The following is a 25779-nucleotide window of genomic DNA, read 5'->3' as shown; positions in this document are numbered from 1 at the left end:
GTCCCCCTAAGTTCAAACTGCAGCTTAGACTGCAGAGGTGGTTACTACCAGCCAGAAAGTGGAAGGACCCCAACCTGTTCGCTTCCCCGTGTGCTGACCCATTCGGACTGCTCCGCCAGCGACGGCCCCAGCCCAGCTCCCACCTGGACTCTGAATGGTCAGATTTACGACGACACGACCCCCAAGTGACTGCGACAGGCAGAGGGCACCCACTTCAGGCTCTCACACAGAGAAGCAGTGGAGCCGTGTGGTCTGAGGACACCTGCCCCAGGCACCTGGAAAGTGAGCAAACTTGGAACGGAGATGGGGCTTCATCCCTGAGCACCTACACGACCTCCACCCATGCAAGGCACCCGTGGGCACTCATAATAAAGACCACTCGGAGAAGGGGCTGTTCTCTCAAGGACTGGCGTTCTTCAGCCTTCTAGCCTTGGCCATGTTTGGAGAAGAGCGAGGAATCTGACACGCGGGAGAGAAACAAAGAACGCGCAGTGGAACAATCTGAAAACACAAGACATTGTATGCCAAGAGCCGGCAGGACAGCCGCTCCAGGAGTCGAGCAGAGAACAGGAAGGCAGGAGAACCTTCTTTCCCCCAGGGACAAAAGGGGACGAACGGCTGCCCCAGACCAGGCCCAGGCACACTGCAGTGGCCCCTCAGGGGCAGCAGAAGCTCGAATCCTGCACCAACGGGAGGCCTTGTAATTGAGTCATCTCAGCGGGGAAACCTGATCAATATGATATGGAAAAGAAACAGCCGATCTGCAGGCTCGGTGACCGGGGCAGACGATCCACTTTGACGAATTAAGAGTTTAAGTAAAAAGAGCAGCAGGAGGAGGTTGGCACAGAGGAGCCGGGAGAGAGAAGAGCAGGGCTGCTCAGGGCCTCGCAACGCAGGATGGATGCTCTGCACGTCCTGCTCAGCACCCTCGCGCCTCGTCCAGCCGATATGCTCTGTGGGGCCGCTTGCCACGCTCCAGGTTAACAGCGGAGGTCCCCATCCTCTCCCGACTCCCCCAACTCCCCTCCTGCCCTCTGCCTGGCTAACTTCTCCCTGCCCCCACCCCGTGCTACAACAGAGCAGCCCCCGCCTCTCCCTCCCTCCTCAGCAGTGAGGAGCCCAGCGCCAGGCGGAGGGGGCACACGTTGGGGGCAGCTGCTCTCGGGCACTGGCTGGAGAGTTGGACTAAAAGGCATGGAAGGACTTCCCTGGTGGTGCACAGGAGTTAAGATCCCGCCTGCCAACGCAGGGGACACAGGTTCGAGCCCTGGTCTGGGAAGATCCCACATGCCACGGAGCAACTAAGCCCGTGCACCACAACTACTGAGCCTGCGCTCTAGAGCCCGCGAGTCACAACTACTGAGCCCACGTGCCACAACTACTGAGGCCACGTGCCTAGAGCCCACGCTCTGCAACAAGAGAAGCCACCGCAATGAGAAGCCCGTGCACCACAACGAAGGGTAGCCCCCACTCGCCGCAACTAGAGAAAGCCTGCACGCAGCAATGAAGACCCAACGCAGCCAAAAATAAATAAATAAATAAATTTATAAAAATAAATAAAATTTAAAAAAGAAAAGAAAAAGCGATGGGGGTGAAAGAGCCTTGGGGTCCAGGCCCAGCCGCCCTGCTATGCGGTCCCGTTCCGGCCATCCTCGGGTCTGGGCCAGTGAATGCCCTGTGGCTGAGGCGCTGTGACCCAAGGCTGTCAGGTGTGAGCACTTCTGGCTCCAGTTAGCGACCACCGTCGGGAGGGGGTGGGCAGGCCCGCTACCCGCTGCCAGGGCAGAGGCTGTGCTGGCTTTGAGGAGCGCCCCTCTAGCGAGGGAGATAAGAACAAGAAACACAGTGATAAGAGCTGCAAGGGAGGTTTAAACACGCCAAACATGCTCCTGGCTGGGTGAGCTGCGGGGGCCAGTGCTGTCCAAGCTGGACCTCAAAGGGCAGGGTTCCAGCAGGCAGAGCCTGGCCAGGCAGGCATATGGTGTTCTGGGTGAGACCCAGGCTCGGGGGCACAGGGGCTGCCATTCCTGATCCTCCACGTGCCAGGCACTGTGCGGGCGCTTTGCATACATCCTGCCATTGATTGTCACCCCTCTGCAATGACAATGCAGGGACCTGCACACCCATTCTACAGATGAGGAAACCCCCGGGGTAAGAGGTGGAACAGCAAGGCTGCGAGCTGAAAGTGGAGAAGCTGGGAGCTGCGCCCAGAGCTGTTGGACTGGTCGGTCCGTCCCTCACTGCTCCCCACAATGCAGGATCTGCCAGAAGGGCACGGGGCCTCCGAGGCTGTGGGGAGGAGGCAGACTGCCTGTGTGCAGAATGCCCAGACGTGGGAGGTCCCGGGAGGCAACTGCAATGACTCCTGGGCAGGGCTAAGAAATTCCTGAACGGGGAGGACGGCACAGGGACGGGAGGGAGCGACACAGGGATGGACTCATTCGCCTCTACATCCCTTCCAATTGCTACTCCCCTTCCTGCTGGCCTCCCAACACTTGGGAGCCGCTTGCCAAACACCTCAGAGCAGCCCCTTCTAGTTTCCTTTATGGTCTTCTGTCTCATGACTTGGAGAGCCCACGACACGAGCAGAGCCCAGGATGGCCTGCTACCCGGCCGACACACGAAGCCGCTGGCTTTCTCGAGTCTCCTTTCTCTGCTTGGGCCCTGGGCCCCTGACTCAGAGATGCTGGCAGACACACCAGAGGGTGCACTCTTTGGCTAACTGACGCCCTTTCTGGAAAGGCGAGCCAAGGGTGCTTCTGGGGAGGTAACGTGCATGGTGCACTGCCACGCTGAAGCCTCCTGTCCGTCCCTGCCCAGAAACCTCCAGTGGCCCCCGTGTCGGGATGATTTCCAGAGCCTGGGCCCTTGTGAGTACGAAATGCTTGCCGACGGGGGCGGCACTTGGACTCCAGGCAGCTTGGATCCCACGTGGCTCTGAGAGTAAAGACCATGAGGTGTGGGGCCGGGCCACCGCCCTAAGGGATGAGGGAGAGGTGCCACTGAAGCAGAGGCCACAGAAACACTATTCATACCCAACTCCTCAGCCCAAGGAGGTGGGCCAGCAGGAAGCCTGAGGGCTCTGGCAGCAGGAGAGCTTTCATCTGTGGCGGGTCTTTAGTAAATATCTGTGAGCTGATGGAGAATAAGTCACCACCCGCTTTGTCAAGCTCCGCAGAGGGAAGTGTCCTGACAAGTCAGAACTTCCTTCAGCATACCCGGAATTCTGGAATTTTCCCAGTTTGCTGGTACCCTTCATGCCTCCGGGCACACACTTCCTCTCCTCCTAGGGATCAAAGCTACGTGGTTTTAAAAAGCAGTTCTGTGAACAGGAGCAGTGGAAATGATCAAGCAGGAAAAGGCTTCTGAAGTTACTTCTCCCGTGAAAACCCCCAGTTGGGCACCACGACCACCAGGTCTGGCCCCAAGGGGCAGACACAGACCCACAGACGCCCCTCCACACAGCAGTGTGTCGGGGTGTATCTGGAACCTAGTTCTGGCAGCACAAAGACAGCGGCTTTGAAGCCCAAGGTGTTCTCTCAGCAGGAGGGACGGCACCTCTGGCCTGAGGCCAGCAGCTGAGATACTGGCTCAGAAGCAGAACCCCTCAGGTCCCCGAGGCTGCAGGCACAAGCCAGCTGCAGGGTCCCCCAGGTGGTGGCGGGGGAAGCATTTGGCTGTCTCTGTGGAGAGGAGACTGGCCAGGGGGCCTGGTCTGATCTAGCCTCTTGCAGTCTGAACCCCCCTGGTTCTCTGCCCCCGCCCCATGGTGCCCCTCCCGCCTCCCTGCCCAAACCTTCCCAGGGCTGGCTTGGTGGGCAGCAAGCTGAACGCCATGTGAGTCCCAGTGGCTGCTCCCCTGCGTGCCACATGCTGCTAAGATGAGGGGGGGAAACCGTTACATGAGAAAAATCCCCTCAAAGTCACGTCCGGCTTAATCTGAGAGTCTGGTCTGGACACGGCACGGGCAGTGGGAGCAAAGCAGGAACCCGTCGTCGTAAAGAATGGACTAGGGAAGGCAGCAATGGCACGTGGGGACAGTCGCTCAGTGACTGTCAAGGCAGTGACGAGCTGGGGGACGGCGGTCCCGAGATGGATTGAGGTGTAGCCTCAGCATCGTCTCAAAGCCCCGACCTCTGCATCTGCAGGCTTTGTGGGTCCTGGTACCAGCAGCCAGAGGTTCACCCAGGGCAGACACCCAGAGAGCTGCCCCTTCAGCCCCAGGCTGATGACCAAGTTGCCAGACCTCCCACTGCTGTGACACTGCTTTCCCGATGGGGCCTCAAACTGGCTTTAAGCACCCCGGATCCGTCACCAGGGCCCCTGTGTGTAAACCAGGCCTGCCCTGCCCTGGCTCAGACTCTCCTCACTTTTCCCCAGGACCCCTCCTGGCTGCTCTCCCCTCGGCCTTGCTGGGCCTCCTGCCCACGGCAGCCCCCGAGAGCTGGGTCCAGAACCCTCTGTGTGTCAGGGTCTGTGCCCTCTCCAGGCTCCTGCAATCCCAGGACTGCTCCCCTCCTCCTGCAGGGGCTGGAGGCTGAGGCCTGGCCTGACCCCCCGTTAGCTTCCCACGCACCCGTGCTCATCTCCGAGCGCAGGGACCCCGTGTGTCTTGCTTTCCGCCATCACCCAGCCCAGTGCATCTGACCAAGCACCCAGGCCCCTTACTTTTGGGGGGTCCTCTCCTGGCCTCGCAGAGGAGTGGCAGCTCAGAAGGACCCAAAGTTGGAGGAGTGAGGGGCTGGGTAGACACGGGTGGCTGTGCGGTGCCTTTCCTGTTGCCTCAGCCCTGTTTGAGGAAAATGCCTCCCTCACCCCGAGGTGACCCAGCAGTCCTTGGAGATGGGGTGACAAAGAACTCACTCCCTGCCTGGCCCGACCTCCATGTGGAGCTCAGCTGAGTGTCGGCCACAAGGGCCCAGGCTGGCCAGTGTTTCCCCTCGCAGCGTGTCTGGCCAGAAGCCACAGGCCTGAGTGCCCTCCCGGTGCGCTGTGGAGGGGTGGGCACTTCCTCTGGGGACCAACCCCCTGGCCCAGAGCGTTAGCCCGGGCTCGACTCTAATGATGGTTGGTCCTGGGATTCCCATTAAAATGCCGAGTTCCTCCACAAGAAAGCAGAAGCACTTAACAAGAAGTGTTCCCTGCTTCCATTCATGGTTAACCAGTTCCCCAGGTCATCTGGCAGAGTCTGGGGGAGGAAGTGAGCCCTGCTGGGTGCTGGGACAGGTGTGGAAAGCAGGCTTCAAATTGAAGCACTTCTGGCTTGTGGGAGGAGGTAGGACTGCTGGAGGGGAGAAGGGACCGCAGAATGTGCATCTTTTAATGTTTCTATGAAACGCAGCAGAGACTGCATTGTTCCTTGGACCCGCGGCCTTGCCAGCCCTTCTGTCAACCTTGAGGAAGGGATGGAGCCCCAAAAGGAAGAGATAGAGCCATTGGGGACCTCCAGCACCCATCTGGCCCAGCTGCAGCCTCTGGGCAGTTATCTCCACCTTATAAATGGAGCAACTAACACCCCAGGAGGTGACCCGCCTTTCCCAGGGCCAGGCAGTGTAGTGTAGTGTAGTGTGTGTGTGAGACCAAGCCATATAGGAGGGGTAACTGGGTGCCCAAAGTCTTAAACCACCTTGCTCTGGAGGCTGCCCTGCATCTCCCTGCGTTGCTTCCTCATTTTCAAAGACTGGCCAGGGCAGTCAGGGTGCTGTGGAGACAAGGCCCAGCCCTCAGGATCCGGCCGCAAATCCCGCCCCTCCCGCTTGGCTGGGGAAGCGTCCCAGCAAGTGTGAGGCCACATCGCAGCCCCTGGGAGCAGGCGGTCAAGAGGACCACAGCTGTTCCTGGACAGTGACAGTGGGGGACAACCACCCAGGATGACACCCTACACCACACCAAGTGCACGAGCCTGGAGGCGGAAGGCATGCGTTGGAGGGCCGACTCTGCCCTGAGCCTTCTGGAACTCCAGTCTCTCACACGATACCCACCACTCCAGGGTGGCATGAGGCCACAGCCCCTGGAATAGCACAGAGCTTTCTATGAATACCAGTGGCACCCCGGACCGGGAGCTGCTCAGGGAGGAGGACACCAGTCACACACAGACCCCTGCGCAGGACATGATGCAGCTCATGTTGGGGAGAAGCAGACGGGCCCTGCCCCAAATGGTATCGGGGGAGGTGAGGGCCAAAGCCTCAGGGCCTGGCTGAGGAATCTGGGCGGCAGACTGGGGTGTGGGCTCAGGACTTTGCCTCCTCCGGGACACAGGGAGGGAACAAGCCCGCTGAACAGGGGCTCTCAGGGGGGCCTGATCCCAGCCGGCACCCCAGGCTGTGCCGAGGGTTTTTACCCAACGACCGAGAGGCCAGCAATTGCTTGAGGCTCATCTCTTAGGAACAAGTCTCATCTGGAACTCTTGCCAGAGCTGAGAAGCCTGGGTATAAACCGGCCTCATGCATTTTAATTTCTCATCTCGGGGACAAGGCAGGAAGGCTGCATGTCACACAACCAGGAAAATCAATTTCAGATGAAAACTCATAAAAAGAAACACCCAATCCACAAACAAATGAGGTAATAAATTCCCGAGTCCTGCCGCGCCCGCTCCGCACCACTGACCGCGTGCTGTGCCGGGCTGTGCGGTTGGGGAGCTACCGCCCGCAAATCCCCTCTCAGGGCAGCACAGCAAACTTCTGTCCCCACAGGAGAGTAAATGAGGTGTCCTGCAAACTCACCTTTTGTCAATGGCAGAGCTGACGCAAGAGCAGCCCTTCAGGAAGAGACAGGAAACGGGACTTGGAAACCCTGCGAGGCGCACAGCTGTGCGGCCTCCAGAAAGCACCGGAACAGACCCTGTATCCAACACCATCACCACAGCCTACTACATAAGAGGCTGTAGGCACCAGGTCACGAGTCTCACGGAGGGCCACGTGTACCCCAACAGCACCAAGCTAAGGTGACAGAACGATCTAAAAGCCCAGGGCCCCGACCTCCTTAGAACACAGATGCTATCCCCCCATCTCTACGACCACTTCCATTCTGAGACACTTAACTAATGTGAAGCCACCTCTTCGAGGAAGCCCTCCTGATTCTCCATCACCCGCCTCCTTACCCAGGTGGGAGTGACCTGGCCACTGGCCACCTCTCCCAGCACACTAATGGCACCTCCTCCATTGAGGCCAGAACCCCCGCCCCCTCTGGACCTCACCTTGGACCAGGCTCCACAAAGGCACCCACCTCACCCCAAGTCAGAGCCTCTGCCCTGCTGTCCCTTCTGCCCCAGACTTTCCCGTGGTTGGGTCCCGTCCATCTGGTTCCCCCCTCCCCCTGACCCACCCGTCACTCATCCTTCTCTCAAGCCCCTCTTTTTTGTTTACAGCCCTCCTCCCACTGGACTGTGAACTCCAAGTGAGTGACCCCAGCACTGCTGTACCTGCACTCGGAACGGTGTCTGAGACTAGGAAGTGCTTAGTCGATACTTAGCGCCCCATGGGAGGAAGGAACGACCTCACAGGGGTCTGACCTCATGGCGCCATTCCATAGTGGCTAAGCACTGGGAGGGCTGCGGACCCAGGAGCCGGCCGGATGACAGCACCCCCTACCCCTGAATCCCCAACTTTCCTTTGCGTCGCTTATGGGAAGTTCAAGTTAGGCGGCATTCTGCCTGGGGGCTGCCAGTCTAATTCCCCACTCTCCACCCAGGGTCTGCCCACAGCTGGCCCCCTCACCAGAAGGTGAAGGGAAAGTTTGCAAAGGAACAAAATCTGAGCAAGCTGGGCCCAGGCTGACCTGCATCCAGAGGACCGCGCTCCCTGTGAAAGGCACGTGCCTGCAGTTTGGGAGGACAGGACACGGGAAAGGAAGGCTGACAGGCAAGCAGGCTCTGAAGGCCAGAGGGAAATGGCCCCCAAATGGGCCGGGCTGGAGCCGTAGGGGCCGCACATCTAGGTTCTCCAAGGATCATCGGGGGCGACCTCTCGGGGAGGGCAGAGCTCGGCCTGGGCGCTCCTCCGAGAGAGCTCCAGGAAGAAGCTCTGAGTGGGCGCTGAGGAACATACCCTCACCTGGCTCCACGGCTCGCCTGTCACTCCAGGGCGGCGACACCAGGTGACTCAGGGCCACTGAGACCAGTTTCTTCAGGCGTGGCTACCAGAAGCACCCGGGTGGGTCATGATCCCAGGACAGCACACGGCAAGCCAGAGGAGGTGACGCCATCAGCCCCTCTCGGCACAGCGGACCAGCCCCTCTGAAGTTTAGTGACGGGCACTGCGACACTAGGCCACATGTTAGATGCCGGCACCCTGTCACCCTGCACGGCCGCTCCTCTTCCTGACCCCCACCCTATTTGTCCAGGGGCACCTGCCCTTCTAACCTGCAGAGTCAGTCCTGGAAACCCTGAACTGGAAGGAATCTCAGCACACAGATGAGGAGATCAACAGGGGCCTGCTGGGGCCAGGTGGGCACCAGAGCCGCCGCTCCTGTCCCTGGCTGCCATCCATCCTGCAGTGGCAGAGGGGGTGGGCCTTCTCCTTCTCAGGACGCACATCAGGCCTGTCGCACACGCTCCCTGATGTTACTGCCTGTAACTGCCCCAGTGGTGGGTGAGCACCCGACTGAGGGGTTCCCAGGGACCCCGCCCTAGATCACAGACAGAGAAGAGCAGTTCTCAGGGGCCGTCTCCTCCGCCACAGCTCACCTTCATTCCAGCAACAGCTCCTGGGAGAGCCTTGCCTCCCCACCCAAACGCACCCTGTCCCCAAACACTGACTTCCCGTTGGCTGCCAGCTGCTGTGATGGGGCTAGTAGAGCAGCAGGGGGCCTGACGCCCAATAGGTGATGGGCAATCAGTATTTGCTGAGATAACGCAGACCTCGCCCTTAGGAGCCCAGGGGAGAACACTGCCAGTCAGGTGTGTCAGTAACAGGCCAAAACAAGGGTGTGCCCAAGAGGTCCTGAGGCAGGGCTGGGGTCGCAGGGGAGCAGTGGGGGTGTGGACCACAGCATGGGGACTGGATCCGGCTCTGTCACCGCACTGTCACTTAACAAGAATGTGGACCCCTCTGAGCCTCTGTTTCCTCAACTGTAAAACTGGATGCTGATGACGACCCGTGATGACACAGGTCGCTGGGTCTCCATTGTGTGCACAGGCTCTTCACTGTGGGGCTTTTCTCTAGTTGTGGCGCACGGGCTTCTCTAGTTGTGGCATGCAGGTTTAGTTGCCCTGCAGCCTGTGGGATCTTAGTTCCCCGGCCAGGGATGGAACCCGCGTCCCCTGCAGTGGAAGGCAGATTCTCAACCACTGGACCGCCAGGGAATTCCCTCAGCAATGCCTTTTTATGTTGATTTTTCCAGGAGTAAAGCAGCCCTGCCCTCGTCCTTGCTTCTCCGCTGTCACCGTGTGACGTGTCTGGTGCTGCCACTTGCTGAGCTAGGAGCTGTAAGCATATTCAAATCTCTCTCCATCTGATGATGATGGTCTAGTAGCCAGGGCCTCCCCCCGCACCCAGGCCAACCTCTGCTCCCCTAGAAGGACTGAGCCCACAGACAGGCGGTGTCCGGACTCCCGGACGAGGAACAAGAACACAGTAGGGCAGGCCAGTGACCCGGAAGCCCCAGCACTGGGGGCTTTGCTCTGCTGCCTGCTGGGGACAATCTGCATCCTCCTCTCCCTTCTCCCTTCCGTGTCCACATTCAAAGCCAGGGTCCAGGTCACCTCCTCGTGAGTCATCTCTGGTTTCTCCGTACAGGGCGCGTGTCATAGGACCCTGTGTCACCGTATCTACCCTATTTCAATCGCTCAGCCACTGTGCGTGTCTGGGACACTCTCCTGCCCTGAGCTTACCTGCTCCATCAGAGCAGGATGGGGCTGAATGTCTGGGGTCAAAGTCAGCAGGCCAGCTCCCCACTTGAGAAGGTTGCCCTTATTCATTCAACAGATATTTATATGTGCCAGGTATAGTAGAGGGAAAAAGAGATAGATACTACAAGCTCACACAAAAACGGCACTACCTTAAGGACCTAAGATAAGGAGCCCCTTCCTCCTTGTGGGGAGGGAACCAGGTAGGAGTTACAAGATGTCCCTGGACTTGGCTTTGAAGGATGGGAGAAAAGGACATGACGTGAGGAAAGGCAGAGACGGAGGACGCGGGGTCTGCACCAATGCAGAGGACAGAGGCGCTAAGGGCCGGCTTGGAAACCAACTCCCAGAATGTGATTCTGAAGCGTCCCCTTTGCAGCTGTGGGAGTGATTAGTGAAGGCTGCCTGGCACGAGCCTCTAGTGTTCGTGATGGGAAGAAAGGCACGCTATCAGGCTCGAGAACTGCCGACCTCTTTCTACAGTGGATGGGAAGTGATGCTGGTCGAAATCCCACTGTGGCATTTCCCAGAGGTTTAGACGGGCCACAGCGCTCTTTGCGTAAAACCTGAACACAGAGCCGGTTTTCAAGTTGACGATGGAGGATTCCCTATCAGTCCACTAGCTCGTAAGTCACCAAGGTGGGATTCCAAGAACCAGGGGATGACTTCCATGGAGCACTAAAACGAAGATGGCTCGGTGGGAGGCCCGCTCTTCCCACAGCATCCATCCATCAGCTTGGCAAAGCGAATCGCTCCTATTTCCTCTTTGACCCCAGCCGTTAAGTTGGAGGTGAGAGCTAAGGGAGGATGAAACACAGGTGCTCGTGTGTACATGCGCATGCATGCGTGCACGTGCACACACACACTCTTCAATGCTGAGCTGAAAACCTTTATCCAGACAAAGCTTTAAGACAGCAGGGACCTGTAAGAGTTTCCTACAGCTGCTGTAACGAATTACCACAAACTCAGTGACTCAAAACACGTTTCCTAAGCCGCACAAAAACCTGAAGGAGGTCATAAGTCCAACATGGCTCTCCCCAGCGAAGACCAAGGTGTTGGCAGGGCTATGTCCCTTTCTGGGAGCTCTAGAGCTTTCCCGCCTTTTCCGCTCCTAGAGGCGGCCGCACTCCTTGGCTTGTGGCCTCGTCCTCCGTCTTCACAGCCAGCGAGGTGGGCCTATTGTGCCACCTGCCCTCTGGTTCTCTCCTCCATGGTCCTGTCTCCCTCTGACTAGGCAGGGAGAGGTTCCACTTTTAAGGGCCATTATGATGAAATTGGGCCCACCTGGTCATCGGTTCCACCTCCGGGTCCATGCCCTTAATCTCACCAGCAAAGTCCCTTCTGCCAAGGTCACACATTCACAGGTTCCAGATAATGGCAGGGACACCTTGGTGGAGGGTAGGGGGGTGGTGTTCTGCCTGCCACGGGAATAGTCAGCTCTCGTTACTCACAGTGGTTCTGTGCTATAAAGTCGCCCAGACGCCGAACTAGTAAATACTGAGCCACTGCTCTGGGGACACGCAGGGGTTAGGCTCCTGTGAGCCTCTGGTCACAACTCATCACCTGTAACTTCATGTTATGTGTGTTTCTGTTTAAAGAAACCTTATTTAGGGACTTCCCTGGTGGCACAGTGGTTAAGACTCCGAGCTCCCAATGCAGGGGGCCTGGGTTTGATCTCTGGTCAGGGAACTAGATCCCACATGCATGCCGCAACTAAGAGCCCACATGCCGCAACTAAAGATACCACATGCCGCAACTAAGACCCGGTACAGCCAAATAAATAAATAAATATTTAAAAAAAAAGAAGAAAGAAAAATGATTTAATATACACTGCTGATTCATTAGCACTGGACACACGGCCAGCAGTACCTGATCTCGCCTGAGCGGAGCTCATCTCACACGTGCTCTGTGAGCACGTCACAGCCTTCCTGTGCCTGGGACACTAGCCAGCACTTCAGCTCCATGCTTGGGACCAAGAGCGAAAACACCCGCAAGAAGCACAAAGGTACAAACACGCATCACTAAACAAGCCGTGGAAAGGATGCTGGTTTACAGTCTTGTTCTGCCTCAGTGGGAATGAACGTGTTGGGAGACTCAAAAATTTCTGTCACTCTGGGCATGTTCACGAATACCTGCGAAGGTGCCCCAAGTACTGATGGGGGGGGTTACAAACACATTTCGGCAAGTAAGGTGAAACTGCAAACACAAGCCCGCCAACAATGATGGACCGATGGTGAGTTCAGGTGCTGCTGGCTGTGCATCCGATGCTAATGAATCAGTAATGTATATTAAATAAGGTTTCTTTAAACAGAGGCACGGACCGGGAGGTGGAAGCGATCGCCCTGGATGACCAGGTGGGCCCAATTTCATCAGGTGGGTCTCCCTGGGTCCTCCCCCTGGCTTGTGCCCCCACCAAGCGGACCCTGTGCCTGAGGAGCCCCCGCCCCACGCACCCAGCTTCCTGGCTCAGGCGGTACCATGGAGCCTAGCAGAAAGGTCACCCCTGACGAGGGCCCTGACGCAGGACCCCCAGCAGCTTTGATCAAGACTCCGGGGTCATGCGAACAGAAGAGGTGGTGGTGTTCTCCAGGCTGGTCCTGCTCAAAAACCTACACGGTCACATTAAATGGGCAGGAGTTTAGAGAAACACTTGGACCTTGCCTGCGGGGACATCCATGTGACCGCTCACTGTGACGCCGAGAGCAAAAACGCGGCAACGTCCTAAATGCCCACTGCCAGCGGAGGGAGGACAAGTCGCTGTCCGCACACAAAGGACAGCAGGGAGCTGTGGAAGCAAAAAACTCGAGCCACACGCTCCGTGTGGACGAAGCGCCCCAGCGGTGCTGAGCGAAAAGAGCAGGCCAAAAAAGCTGCCATGTGACACCATTTTTAAGAGGTGTAAACTTGCAAAACAAAGCTGCAGACTTTTTAGCGGTAGATTCGTGTGCAGTGATGTATCGGGGAGGGGCCCTCGACTCTAACTGTGCTGCTCGTGTTTACTCAAGCTCTTGTGGGCGCTTGGCTAACGGCTGGCCATTCTTCACCTCTCTCTCTACAGATGAGACATTTTAACACAAACTCAAGTGCCTGAAAAGGGACGTGCCCTTTACGACACACTGGCACTGCCTGGTGCGGGGAACTAGCTGAGTGCAAACTCCCCTAGACGGCGGTGGACTCTCCTCCAGGCTCTGCTGAGAGCTGAGAGGACGCCTGGACTGAGACCGGGCAAAAGGTCCTCCTCCCCACTCCCCGGAACCAGCACACCCGGACTCCCGGGTCCCCAATGCGCCCCCCTCTGCACAACTTCCCACAGAAGCCTCCCAATCCTGACAGTCTGGAGGCGGCAGAGGGACTTGGCCGACCGGTGCCTCCTGCCCACCCTGGGCCGAGGCCAAGGGCATGGGATACTCTGAAGCAAAGCGGAGAGAGTGCTCAGCTACCCTTGAGTCCACTGGCGGGAAAGGAATGGTGATGTGGAACTTCCAAGAGAGCCCAGGAGAAACACCTAAGGCTTCTCAGCCGTGAAGTAAACGCATCAAGCCTGGGGGCAAAAGACGAACCTCAGAGCCAACCTCTGAGGGCAGCACACACAACTGTATTGGGGCAATCAGTGGGGAGCTGCAGCAGCTCCAAGACTCCTCAAGGGTGAAATGCTGACTTGGCGGGACAGCAAGGATTCTCAACCTTGGAGGAAACACCCCAGGGAGAGGAGATGAAGGACAACCCTAGGCCAGGAGGTTAGGGTTAGGGGACGGAGAAATCCCGCCCTTGTCCCTGTGCGCTCGCCGCCCTCTTCTGGACAAAGGCTGACCCTGAAGGGCCAGGGCTGCCCGCCCGACTTCAGACAATCACGGCTCTGATGACCTGAGGCCATCAAGCTGATGGACACCTGCCTGCCTGCCTGCGTGCCTGCCCAGAGGCAGCCGAGGGGCCTCATCCTGGGGAGGCAGCTGGCAGAAGATGAGGAGGGGACCTCGGGAGTGATAAAGTTCCCAGTTTCCTTCCCCGGGGGCGTCCTAAGTCTCCTCTCACTCCTGGGGCTGAGACCCAAAACGACAGAGGAAAAACCATCAGTCAGCTGCTCCACTTTAGAGAAAGTGGGACTGGATTGAGGTGTGCTGGCCAAAGACATCTGAATTATCGGCCAAGGTGGTGTCGGGGGACTAAACATACAGACTGAACGGTGCCACTTACTGTCGGGCCTCTCCCCAGACACTTGGGAAATGCACCCTCACCCCAAAGCTCTCTCTTCTGAGCCTTAATTCAAGTCTGCAGGATTTCCTGGCTCCACGGGGAGACGATGAGGGGCAGGGGAGGGGGTGACAAGAGAAGAGGTAACCCAGGGACAAGTGAGAAAGTTATTCCCACCGCGACGCTCTTTCAGTACCCCTCATTCTGGCAAGGAAAAACTTTCCAGTGGGCACTTTTTTTTTTAATTTTTTTTTTTGGCTTTTTATTTTTTGGCCGTGCCACGTGGCATGTGGAATCTTAGTTCCCTGAGCAGGGATCGAACCCATGCCCCCCTTCAGTGAAAGTGCAGAGTCATAACCACTGGACTGCCAAGAAGTCCCTCGTGGGCACTTATTGTTTCAGCGACTCTTTAATAAGAGGGACCAGGGCTTCTCTGGTGGCGCAGTGGTTGAGAGTCCGCCTGCCGATGCAGGGGACACGAGTTCGTGCCCCAGTCCGGGAAGATCCCACATACCACGGAGCAGCTGGGCCCGTGAGCCATGGCCGCTGGGCCTGCACGTCCGGAGCCTGTGCTCCGCAACGGGAGCGGCCACAGCAGTGAGAGGCCTGTGTACCGCAAAAAAAAAAAAAAAAAAAAAAAAAGAGGGACCAGACCCCAGCCTCCGAGGTAAGGAATCCAGGAGGAATCAACTACACTGCTTTGTTTCTGTTGTATCTTGTGATCCAGTTACTATGACTTAGAGTAAGAAATAACATCAAGATCCCTTTTAAAATAAATTTAAAAAGTGAGTCTATTTGAAAGTCAAGTTAACTAATTGATTCAAGTCACAGGCTAGGTGGTTGGTTCCAGGTATTTACTGCAGGCCCAGGAGTTGGTGTGATGGACACAGCACCTCGGGGAAGGTGGCGGGGCTCCCTGGGCCCCAAGGTGTGGACAGGGAAAGTTAGGGCCCGCAGGTGAGGAGGCTGGCCTCAGGTGCACTGGGCCTACTAGCTTGTTGCATTTCCAGTACCAGCCAGACGGGCAGGGACCACCATCTAGAGGGTGGCTGGGAGTGCCATGACTAGGGACAAAGATCTGGAGGACAGGTGCACGAGCAGTGGCAGGTGCCAGGGAGGTCCCTCAGGTCCTGGAGGGAGAAGGCCCAGAGGCAGGGTGGCAAGCCCACAGGGGGAACCAACGGGGCAAAGCGGAGGAGGGGGTGAGAGAGCTGGCCAGCTGACTCAGGACACAGGAGAAGAGGCAGAAGGGCGGCCAGGTGTGGAAGCCAGGGAGGGGCTGCACACAGGACCCGGGCTAACGCCGGTCAAGTCTAAGAGGTCAGAAGTCCAGGGGCAGAGAGCAGGCTTCTGAGGCCAGAGTGGTGGGGCCTGGGGAAAGTGGAGCCAGGGAACTCCTTTTCCCAGCAGGCTGGGCACCTCCAGTTAAGTTCAGGCCTGGCTGCGGGGTTGAAATGACAGAGACTGCCCGTGACACAGGTTGGGCCGCTCTGGCCCAGTCAAGCGCCGGTCCCTCGGCCTGGAGCCCTCAAGACAGGTCCTAAGCCAAAAGGAACAACCTCTGAGCTTTGATTTCTTATTCTTTAAACCAGTCGGACCTGTTCCTGACCGAGGCCTCCACGGCCTTGCCAGCCACCTGGCTTCGCATGGGCACCGCCACTGGCACTGGACAGCCCCATTCCCGCTCTGAGAAGGAGTCCACCATTTCTGACTACTTGGCCAGCAAGCCACGACCCGTGGGGACCCGGGCCTGTCACCAGCCGCCAGGCAAGCCTGCTCCCTCAGGAGCTCACACCCAATGAGAAGAAAAGCACACTGGGTGTGAGGATGTGCTGGGTGTGTGGCACGTGGGCAGGAGACCACCAGGGAGGGTGGAGAAATATTTTTGGGAGGGGGACCCAGGAGATGGCAAGGATACAGGAAGATACATGCAGGGCTCTGAGGGCAAAGAGGAAGTGGACAGGGAGACCTGGGCTGGGGTGGGGAAGGAGGAGGGAAGGTATGAGCCTGAGCAGACCTGTTGGACTGGGGCGTGCTGGCTGTGAGGGGGAGGGTGGGATTGAAAGCCGCGACCAGGGCGGGGGCTCCGGAAGGTTCTGAATGCCAGGTTGGAGCTGGAACCGCACCCCAGGTCGGCGGGGGACGCTCCCCTCAGCAGACCCCAGCCCTGTCTTCTCTAGGTGCGCCCACACGGCCGCCCCGCTTTTGCGCTCTCATGACCTACGATGTGGGGCAAACTCCATCCAGCTAACCTTTACTGAGTTCCTGGGACAGCGACCCACTGTCCTCCTCACCGCCCACCCCCTCCCGGGAGGCAGCTCACGTCACTGGGCCGTGACAGCCCGGGCGGGCGTGGTACCGCTGGAGGGGTTTAATGCCCAGGTGTGGAAATCTGAGCATCCAGGCAGCGGCTCTTCCCAGGGCGGCCACAGCTGATGCTGAGTCAGGTCCTTCAGAGGAAATCGCACATCTATTTTCCTGCTGTGGTTGGGAGTCTCCGCGTGACCCCCCTCTCGGGCCCAGTCAGCAGGTTTTTCTAGGAGCTGAGTGGAAAAGGAAGACGAGGCCATCCTCTGAGAGCCTGAGTTTGTGGAGCCCTGGTTACTGCTTAACAGGAAATGAGCAGAATTGGACCCAAACTGCAGTGCTCAAGAGAAGTGGCTGCAAATCCAGCCCTGGGGAGAGGGGCGGGGAGAGAAAAAGTTTGGGTGGGGGGGTGGGGAAGAGAAAGAAGGAGAAGAGGAGGAGGAAGGAGGGGGGTGCAGAGAGGAGGGGAGAAGAGAGGAACCGGCTGCTCTACAGTCTGATACACCCTTCCTCAGCTTTCCAGGGACAGCTTTAAAAAAGAACCAGAAAAAATCACCCCTGACACTTCCCCAGGCACTTAAAAGCCAGGAGGGTTTGAGCACAGGGGGTAAAGATGCCTCAACGGGCCTGCTCACCCCTCCAGTGGCTGGAAGGCTCCAGCATCAAACCCTCCTTAAACCTCAGAAACCTCACTCCACCCCCCGCCGTGACCTCGAAAACCAGAAATAGAAGACAATCTGACTTTCCTCTGCCACTCCGCGGCCCACGGCAGCCCTGCAGTGTCAAAATGTGCAGATGCCTCTGAAATCCTACGGAAGAAGTTGGCTGCACGCCCAAATTAAAAACTAACTTTCCCCAGATTGGATCCGTTTTAAAATACTGGCAACAAAGTGGAGAGGGCTGAGACAGAGGCCAGGGCAGAGCTAACTGTGGCCCACATCCCAGTGTCAAAGGCCATGGGACACGCACACCAGAGGCAAATGGCAGGCCTGAGGGGCCCGGTCAAAGCCTGTCAGTTTGTCCTCTGAGGAAAGAAGCAAAGCGATGCTCAGATGGACACTTGACGGGCGGGCGGAGAGCTCAGGCCCCCAAAGGCACTAAGCGCTTGCTTGGATGTTGGCTCCGGAGGGAGGCTGGGTGGATGGGTGGTGGGTGGGTAAATAGCACCATTTCCTTACTTCACTTGCTAAGTCAGTGACAGTTCTGGGGTCGCAAAACTGTGACAGCCTCCAATTTCTGAAACCAAACAGAGGCTGTTATTAAGTGGCACACGGAATATAATTAAGTATCCTACAGCTTTGCCTCAAAACATACCCAGATAAGCAGGGCGATTAGCTCCCACGGGCCCTCTTTGATAAACTGCTCTTTACTACACACAGGATTCTGAGTCAGAGGTGAACTTCAGGTCTGATGTACCGCAGTCACGGGCAGCAGAAACAGAATATGATGACCCCTTGGTCCTGGTATGTTAATAACAAGAGTATGCAGGATGCTGCTTGGTTACAGGGCGCCTCCCTGATTGCAAACAGCGGGTCCTGCCCAGGAGGTTGGGTTAACCTGGTTTTACAGAGAGGCCTGGGAAGTGGTGGAGTTTAAAGAGTCCCCTTGGCTCCCTTCGGGAAGGGCAGTCTCAAATCTCTTCTGTAGCTCCACAGTGCAGCCTGAAACACAGGGCTGGTTACTCCACCCAGCAAGCTGGGGACGGAATACTGATGGAGCAGGACAGGATCATCTCTGTCCAAGGTCCCACAGGGACACCGCTAGGTCAAGGGTCTTCCTACAAAATGAGTCAGCAGAGTGGCTTCCTGTAAGAGTGGACTTAACCCAGTTCCCATCGCACGTGGACATGGCAATGGCCAAAGGCCCTTCCCAGGTCTGCTGTCCCGAGGCAGAAGGTCTTCCGGAGGTTAGCCTGCAGCTGCTCAGCTCAAGGGTCTGGGCCAGGGACCACCCCCACCCCCAGACCTCGCCTGACACCTGTCGCTCCCGGCTCACAGGTTCCACACTTTGATTCGTGCTGAGACTAAGGGGTTACAAATTCCAGATTTTTGTATCCTAAGATCACTCCATGTCCACTACTTAGCAGGCCAAGAACTTTACTGGGAAATCAAAAGCATGATCCCATAAAATGAAGTTTAAAAAATAGGTCAGAGGGACTTCCCTGGTGGTCCAGTGGTAAAGAATTCTTCTTCCAATGCAGGGGACACAGGTTCGATCCCTGGTCGGGGAACTAAGACGTGCCACGGGACAACCAAGCCCGTGCACCAGAACTACTGAGCTCACGTGCTTCAGTGAGAGAGCCGGCGTGCCGCAACTACAGAGCCCACGTGCTCTGGAGCCCTCGTGCCACAACTAGAGGGAGAAAGCCCACACGCCACAACTAGAGAGGAGCCCGCGCCGCAGTGGAAGATCCTGCACGCCTCAACGAAGACCCCGTGTGCCACAACTAAGACCTGATGCAGCCAAAAAAAAAAAGGTCAGAGCAGGCAGTATCTGGGGACATCGGACATTCCCCCGGCTACTGCTTACTCCAACACGTTGGGGTCCTGGGCCCCCCGTCATACCCCCACCCCATGCCTTTCCCAGGAAGCTCGATCTTTCCTCCTAGACACAAACCCGGAGCCTAGCGAGTATCCAACAAACGTCAAAGCTACGGGATATGACGGTCATGAATTTCCCTCCTAGCTCGGACGGAACCAATCTTTCAGTTTAAACTCTCTCCCTCCTTTCAGGCAAAAAAAAAAAAAAAAATCAGGCCAGCATTCCAGGCAACTGCCAGATCTATCCCTAGTTACACTCTCAAATCTCCACACAGCCCAGCCACAAGAATTATCAGGAAACCAGTTAGAAGGTTAGGCCTGGAAATTAATGTCACCCAAACACACCACAATGACAAGTGAACTTCTGAGCCTAGATCTCACTACTGGGTTCCTCTACCCACCTCAGTTCCTCAGAAAGGCTCATAAAAGCATCTCCCTGGACTCTAGGTGTGCATGAGTACCAGAGGGCTATTGAGTGGCATTACACAGCGAGGCCAGAGGGGACCAAAACCACGGGCCTGAGACAGACGCCCATTTCTTTGGCTGCTTCACTCCATACATTCAACTTTCCTCAGCTCAGGTGACCAGTTCCTATTAAGAAGTAAAAACCCACAAACTTCCCGCTCAAGCTCAAACCGATTTTATTTGAGACCTGAAAGTTTTCACTAGGGATGAACTGGTGTGGAATTTGCCAGTATACTGCCAGACACTGGGACCTGGTTTGTTACCAGTGTCACCAAGGAGGTAGAAACTTTTCATTAACATCACAGCCTCACCTTCGAGAAACCCAGCTTCTCTATTCCCAGCTCTCTGTCACACATCCACCTGGCTTCTATTTCTCAATTTAGAAATGATGCTCTTACAAGCCTTGGAAATCAAGAACCCGTTTCAAAGTAGGGTTTCTTGCTACAGAAACGTTGGTGCTTCTCTTATGCAGGGCCAGATAATTCTTTGTCGTGTAGAAGACTGTCCTGTATGTTGTAGGATGCTTAACAACCATCCCCAGCCATTACCTACTCGGTGCCAGTAGCACCCTCTCCCCAAGGCGTGCCACTGTCTCGGACGTTGCCAAATGTCCCTTGGGTGGTGCTCAGGGTGGGAGAGGGGAGGGTTAGTTGCCCCTAATTGAGAGGCACCAATGCAAGCTTGTACCTTCTTAAAAATGCCAGATGCCAAAAAACACTCTGGGGTTTTCCTGAGGACTTGGGAGGGGAAGACTTGGTGTCTGGATGCTGAATTTTATGCACGTGTCCATCTGCGTATATGTGGTTATCTGCATTTCGAGAATTAGAAAAAGCAGGCAGCTGCCAGAAGAATGCCCAGGAAGGATTTTTTGTTGTTCTTCTGTTTGGGTAAAATTATCCTCACTTTTTTCAAACCATAAAACAGTGTTTCTCAACCTCAGCACAGTTGACGTCAGAGCCAGGTGACTCTTGGTTGTGCAGGGCCGCCCAGTGCGCTGTAATATAATTAATTACCACCGTGTTGTGACAACCCAAGATGCCTCCAGACGTTGCCAATGTCCTCTGGAGGGTAGAACTGGCCTTGGTTGAGAACTACTGTCCTACAGGAAGACAATGCCCCCAAATCCTTTTGTGTAAAAAGGGGACAGTGTTTATTTACCCTTAGGCCAGATAAGTGAGACCAATTGAGACCGACTGGTTTAAAGAATATCACCTGTTCACGCAGTGAAAACTCAATATATATTATTATGACTTAACAAGAATGTTACCTGACACAGACGACCCTACTTGAAAGAGGTGTTCATAAGATCAAGAAAAGAAACACAGGGCTTCCCTGATGGCAGAGCAGTTAAGAATCCGCCTGCCAATGCAGGGAACACGGGTTCGAGCCCTGGTCCGGGAAGATTCCACATACCACAGAGCAACTAAGCCCTTGTGCCACAACTACTGATCCTGCACTCTAGAGCCCGTGAGCCTCAACTACTGAGGCCCGCATGCCTAGAGCCCGTGCTCCGCAACAAGAGAAGCCACCGCAATGAGAAGCCTGTGCACTGCAAACTAAGAGTAGCCCCCGCTCGCCGCAACTAGAGAGCCCACGCACAGCAACGAAGACCCAACGCAGCCACATAAATAAATAAATTTATATATAAAAAAAAGTAAAGTAATACACAAAGAGGTGGACACATCCAGATAAACAGCAGAGGTCTATGGAAACTATTGCAGAAGGGAATGGAACACAGCCAGGGTGATTCTTGAGAGGACAACTCAACATGGAATCGGTCAGGAGGCCAAGACGACAGCTCTCAGAGGAGGACGTGTCGCAGCAATTCTTTGGGACTGGGCCTCAGAATATCGAGATAATAAACTGATCCGCACCACCAGCTTGCACTGCTCTGAGCTTTCCAGATTTCCAAGCACTCCCCACAGGTCTGAATGCAGGCCAACCTTCCTTCCCTGAGAGGAAAGGCTCCGGTGGATGGCCTGAGGCCCAGCTAGTTCCTCCGGCACAGCGTATCTGCTGGGGACAGCATGGGCCACCAGCCGGGGCCCTCATGGCTGGGGGCGGGGCGTGGAGGGCTTCCAGAGACCTGTCTATATGAAGGAACAAAGTGGCCCAGGAATTCTTCCAAGACCCACAGTTCCTGCTAGAGGGGCTACATCAGGGCCCAAGATAGTGAGCAGCCCTCCAAGGTGCTCTGGTCAAGTGTGCGGGGGTGGGGTCTGAGGCCTGCTGGGCAAGGTCTAACCCAGGGCCAGCTCACTTAATTCCATCCTGCTGGGGCAAAGGGCTGTACTCTCAGCAACAATCCTAGAATCCCTCTGGATTAAACCTCTCTTCCTCCAGGGTTTGGCCTGGAGTCTAGAGATAGACCCCAAATATCTTTAGCCCTAGACAACTACTAGGGTCATTAGTTCTCCCCCTCAAAGGGCAAAAGGTCCCAGCTGTGTATTACTGGGGACTCATCTCTCTTCCCTCCCACTGGACCTCTCCAAATTGTGGGCAGAGTCTGGTTTGCCAGCACGGGCCAAACAACTCCTATGACTGTTGCTCGCTCCTTCCTGGAGTCTATCCACACAAACTCCAGATCTAAGGTTCTCATAGGATCAAGGGATCTGGGACTTCTTGGATCTGAAATTATAAACTGAATTTTGCATTCGCCCAGTTTTCTGAAGAGTGGATCCACTCAGCTTTCACCAGACTCGTGAGCAATGGGGCCTGACACAGCACCGTTGGGAGGGGGAGACTTGGTGTCTGGATGCTTGGACATGTCTGGATGTTTTGGAAAGGTGACTTTCCAAAACACCTATCTGTCAAAGTAGAACATTTATATTCTTGGATTCTGCATTCCACTTCTGGGAACTTATCCTTTAAATCCAATCCCACCTGTGAGCAGAGATATTCACTGGCTATTCACGATAGTATCATTTGCAGCAGAAAACTACTGGAAACAACCTAAACGTCCATCGATGGACAACTAATTAAATAAATTATGACAGACTTCATGGAATGGAATGCCACATATCCATTAAAAAGATACAAGAGGCTCTAGGAGTAGCTCTGGGGGAGGGGGAAGGGAAAGGGGTTTTCCCCTAAGGACATTTAGCAGCATCCGGAGACATCCGTGGTCGGTGGGGGGAGCTCCTGGTATCGACTGGGTAGGGGCCAGGGATGCTGCTCAACGCCCCACAGTGCCCAGGAGGGCCACCACAACAGAGAATGACCCAAGGTGAGAATTCTGGCTCTAGTGCGATCTCCGAGACACATTTAATGAAAAACATCAATTACACGGTTCTGTGTAGACGATGTTACCGCTACGTGTGTGTTTTTAAAGGAGAGGCATACCCTTCTCTTTGGTAATTGGTGACAGTCCCTGTCTCTGGAGAGAGGGACTGGATGCCTGAGGGACTGAAGTGGGAAACTGACTTTTCACTCTACCCGTTCAACTTTGTACCTGGCCCACTGAAAAGGTTTTTTCGTTTGTTATCTTTAAAAAAAAAAAAAAGAAAAAAAGAAAAAAAAGAATTGTTCTAGACACAAAATTTCCCTGACCCTGGGTTCTCTAGCAAGAGTCCTGTGTCGACAAGCTCGGGACTGCTTCTTCCCCTTCTCTCCCTGCCGCCCCACAGCGCCCCCCCCGCCCGCCCGCCCTTTCAGAGGGAAGGACGGGAGGAGAGGGGTCCACGTCCGGGGCCAACCTCTGGGTGCACCTCCGCGCCTCTAAAGCGTCTGCCCACCCGTCTCGAAGAGACTGGAGCCCACATGGCGGGGAGGGTCTGGGCCACCTCGCACGCAGACCCCCGCCCCTCCTAGGCTGTCCCCACCCGGCAGGGGACGAGTGCCAACGCCGCCCCCTCAGTACCCACGGCTCCCTCCCGAGTCAGGGCCTGGCCGGGACCCCCTCCAAGCATCCTGGGGCCCGGAGCTCGCCCCCCGCCTCGGCCTCCGCTCACCTGGCTCGCCTTGTAGAACTGCTTCTTCAGCCCCGCTACCGACATGCTGCCTCCCGCCGTCGGGCCTCCCGCGCGGACTCAGCGAACCGGAGAGACCGCGCAAGCGACAGGCTTCCGGGCGCCGCCAAACCTCGCGCGCCTCAGCGGGCCCCTACGGCACCGCCTCCGCCGCCCTCCAGCCAGCTCCGCGCCCGCCCCGGCGCCGCCTCAGCCCCTCGCGCGCCCGCGCGGCCAGGATATTACATGGCAACCACACACTTCCGGTGCCGGCCTCCGCCGCGCGCACGCGCGCCCCCCCCGGCCCCGTCTACGCACGCGCTCCCCCTGCCGGCCAGGGAGCGCACGCGCACTCCGCCTGCGGATGGAGCGGCCGCCTAGCCCAGTGAGTGGACCGGGGAGAACCTAGAGGGGCTGTGGCGGCTGCAGCGACCCCTCGAGTCCCGGAGGTGGGCCTGACGTCTTAGGAAAGGCGCTTAACACCTTTTTGCAGAGATTGGGGAGGCGAAGGGGCAGGTAGAACTCCAGAGGCTGGGTTTACAAATCTTCGGATACCTGTTCGGTAATCTCAGCTATACCCAATTCTTCTGTGGTCTTCCACCACCATCTCGTTCGGCCCCGTGTTCGTCCATTCAGTTGCCCAAGTCAGACATCAGGCTATCACTTATAACTCGTTTCCACTGCCCCAACTGTCTTCTGCCCTGATCAGACCATTCCACCACCCTCCTCTCTGGTGTGCCCACCTTCAGGTTCTCCCCTCCAATTCATCTTCTACAAGACAGCCAGAATGATGCTTCTATAACACAATTCAGATCACATCAGTCCCCTGTTTAAAGTCCATCTACTGGCCTTAGCATACTCTCCCAATTTCTTAACATGGACTACAAAGCTTGTATAATTTGACCCCATCACCTTGTCTAACTTCGGCTCTCTTCGTCTTCTATAACCCATGGTCCCTGTTGCCTATGGATTTTGCTAACATTATTCCTCTCATGCACATTCTTCCCCAATCTTTCCCCTGTCCCTTGTGCATAAAAAATAACTCTATTTGGAATGTCACCTCCTCCAGGAAGCCTTCCCAGATTGATACATGTTTACCGATATTGATTTTTTCATCAATTGTTATTTTTATTGAATGAATTGGAAATTAATAATGAATCGAAATGAGTAAATGAGTCCAAAAAAAACAGGGTGGGGGCCAGTTGCACAATGGATAACGTGTCTGACTACCGATCAGAAAAAGAACAATAACGTGACTAGAGCTAAAGTGCTTGCAACTTCAGTGCTGAAATATCTGACAGAGTTGAGTGATTTTGTAAAGCAGAGGATTGCTGGAAGTTTACAGGTGCCTCAACAGAAGGACTAGATCAGAGGATTGCTTTAGAATACGCATGCCCCAACGTCTTTCCCCAAGATCCTGATGGGGCTATTATGAATAGTTTGAAAAACCTCCCGTGTGATTCTGATGGGCACCCTGAATGGTAATCCACTGGTCTAAATCATTTCAGATGCCAGAATGTCAGAGAAGGAAGGGAAAACATCCTAATGGTTCAGATGAGGAAACTGAGGCCTTGAGTAAGACATGACTTGCCCAAAGCGATGTCCTCAGATTTCCTATTTTCCACATTATTTCCAACCAATTCTACTGATTTAATTATCCAATCTACAGGATAAATAGAATTCCAAAATTGGGCTAAATTTCACTCTTCTCTCCTCACTTCTGCTCTGCTTGAGAGGTTAAATTGGTGCTGAAGAAAACTTGTCCTAAGGCTTGCAGGCTGACTCTGAAGGTTTCTGTTCCGTGTGAGGCTTTTAACTTACATGATCACACAGTTCAATTAAATGATATTTATGTATTCACTCAAATATTTATTGGGTACCTACTAATGGTTGTCCTGGGTAGGTCCTGGGGATACTGTGATAAACGATTCCTGCCCTCATGGAGCTAATGACAAAAACAGAAATGAATTCATTAACCAATAACACGCTAATGAATAAACACAAGCTGTAATTGCTCCAAGAAAAAGAACAGTGTTGTTGCAGGAACTTCATCTTGTTGGGGGATGGGGAGGAAAGGCTCCTCTGGGGTTTCAATCTAAGATCTGAAAGTTAGGTAGAAATCAACCAGTAAAAGAGCTGCGGAAAGAGTGTTCCAGGCGAGGAAACAGCATGTGCAAAACCCTGAAGATTAAACCAGAAATATCCATTTCATTCATTCCCTCTGAATATATTTACTGCCTCTCAAATGCTTCTGAAGCGATGCCCAGAGTTTATTTAATTTTATTTTTATTGTTAATATAAAAATAATTTATAATTTTAAATTGCTGTGGCTGTATTCGGCCTACGTCCCATTAGGATTAAAAAAACTTTAGTCTTCAGCTCAATTGCAGCTTCAGGTTGTCACCGGCGCCCTACGTAAAGCGTTTCGTCATGACGTAGAGCCTGACCCTCCCTCCTCCCAGAGACGTATCCCACGAGCTCAGCC

General features: G+C 55.5%; 1 protein-coding gene across 7 annotated transcripts in view; it reads right to left on the bottom strand.

The window, feature by feature from the left end:
* The window catches only part of SH3GL1 (SH3 domain containing GRB2 like 1, endophilin A2), a 31291-nt gene extending 7743 nt beyond the window's left edge, over positions 1-23548 (bottom strand). For 5 of the 7 annotated variants that reach the window (XM_060145535.1, XM_060145536.1, XM_060145532.1 and 2 more), the window contains exon 1: positions 23298-23544. Coding sequence is in view for 4 of the 7 variants with exons in the window: in XM_060145532.1 (XP_060001515.1) it covers positions 23298-23342 (45 nt within the window). In the remaining 3 variants the exon portion in view is untranslated. Of the gene's footprint in view, positions 1-23297 lie in introns of all 7 variants that reach the window. The other 2 variants (XM_060145538.1, XM_060145534.1) reach the window with 2 other exon arrangements.
* Positions 23549-25779: the final 2231 nt, after the last annotated feature.

Source organism: Lagenorhynchus albirostris, chromosome 3 (genome assembly GCF_949774975.1).
Source record: "Lagenorhynchus albirostris chromosome 3, mLagAlb1.1, whole genome shotgun sequence".
NCBI classification, from domain to species: Eukaryota; Metazoa; Chordata; class Mammalia; order Artiodactyla; family Delphinidae; genus Lagenorhynchus; species Lagenorhynchus albirostris.
The sequence above is the reverse complement of the archived record's forward strand: the minus strand, read 5'-3'. Positions and strand labels throughout refer to the sequence as shown.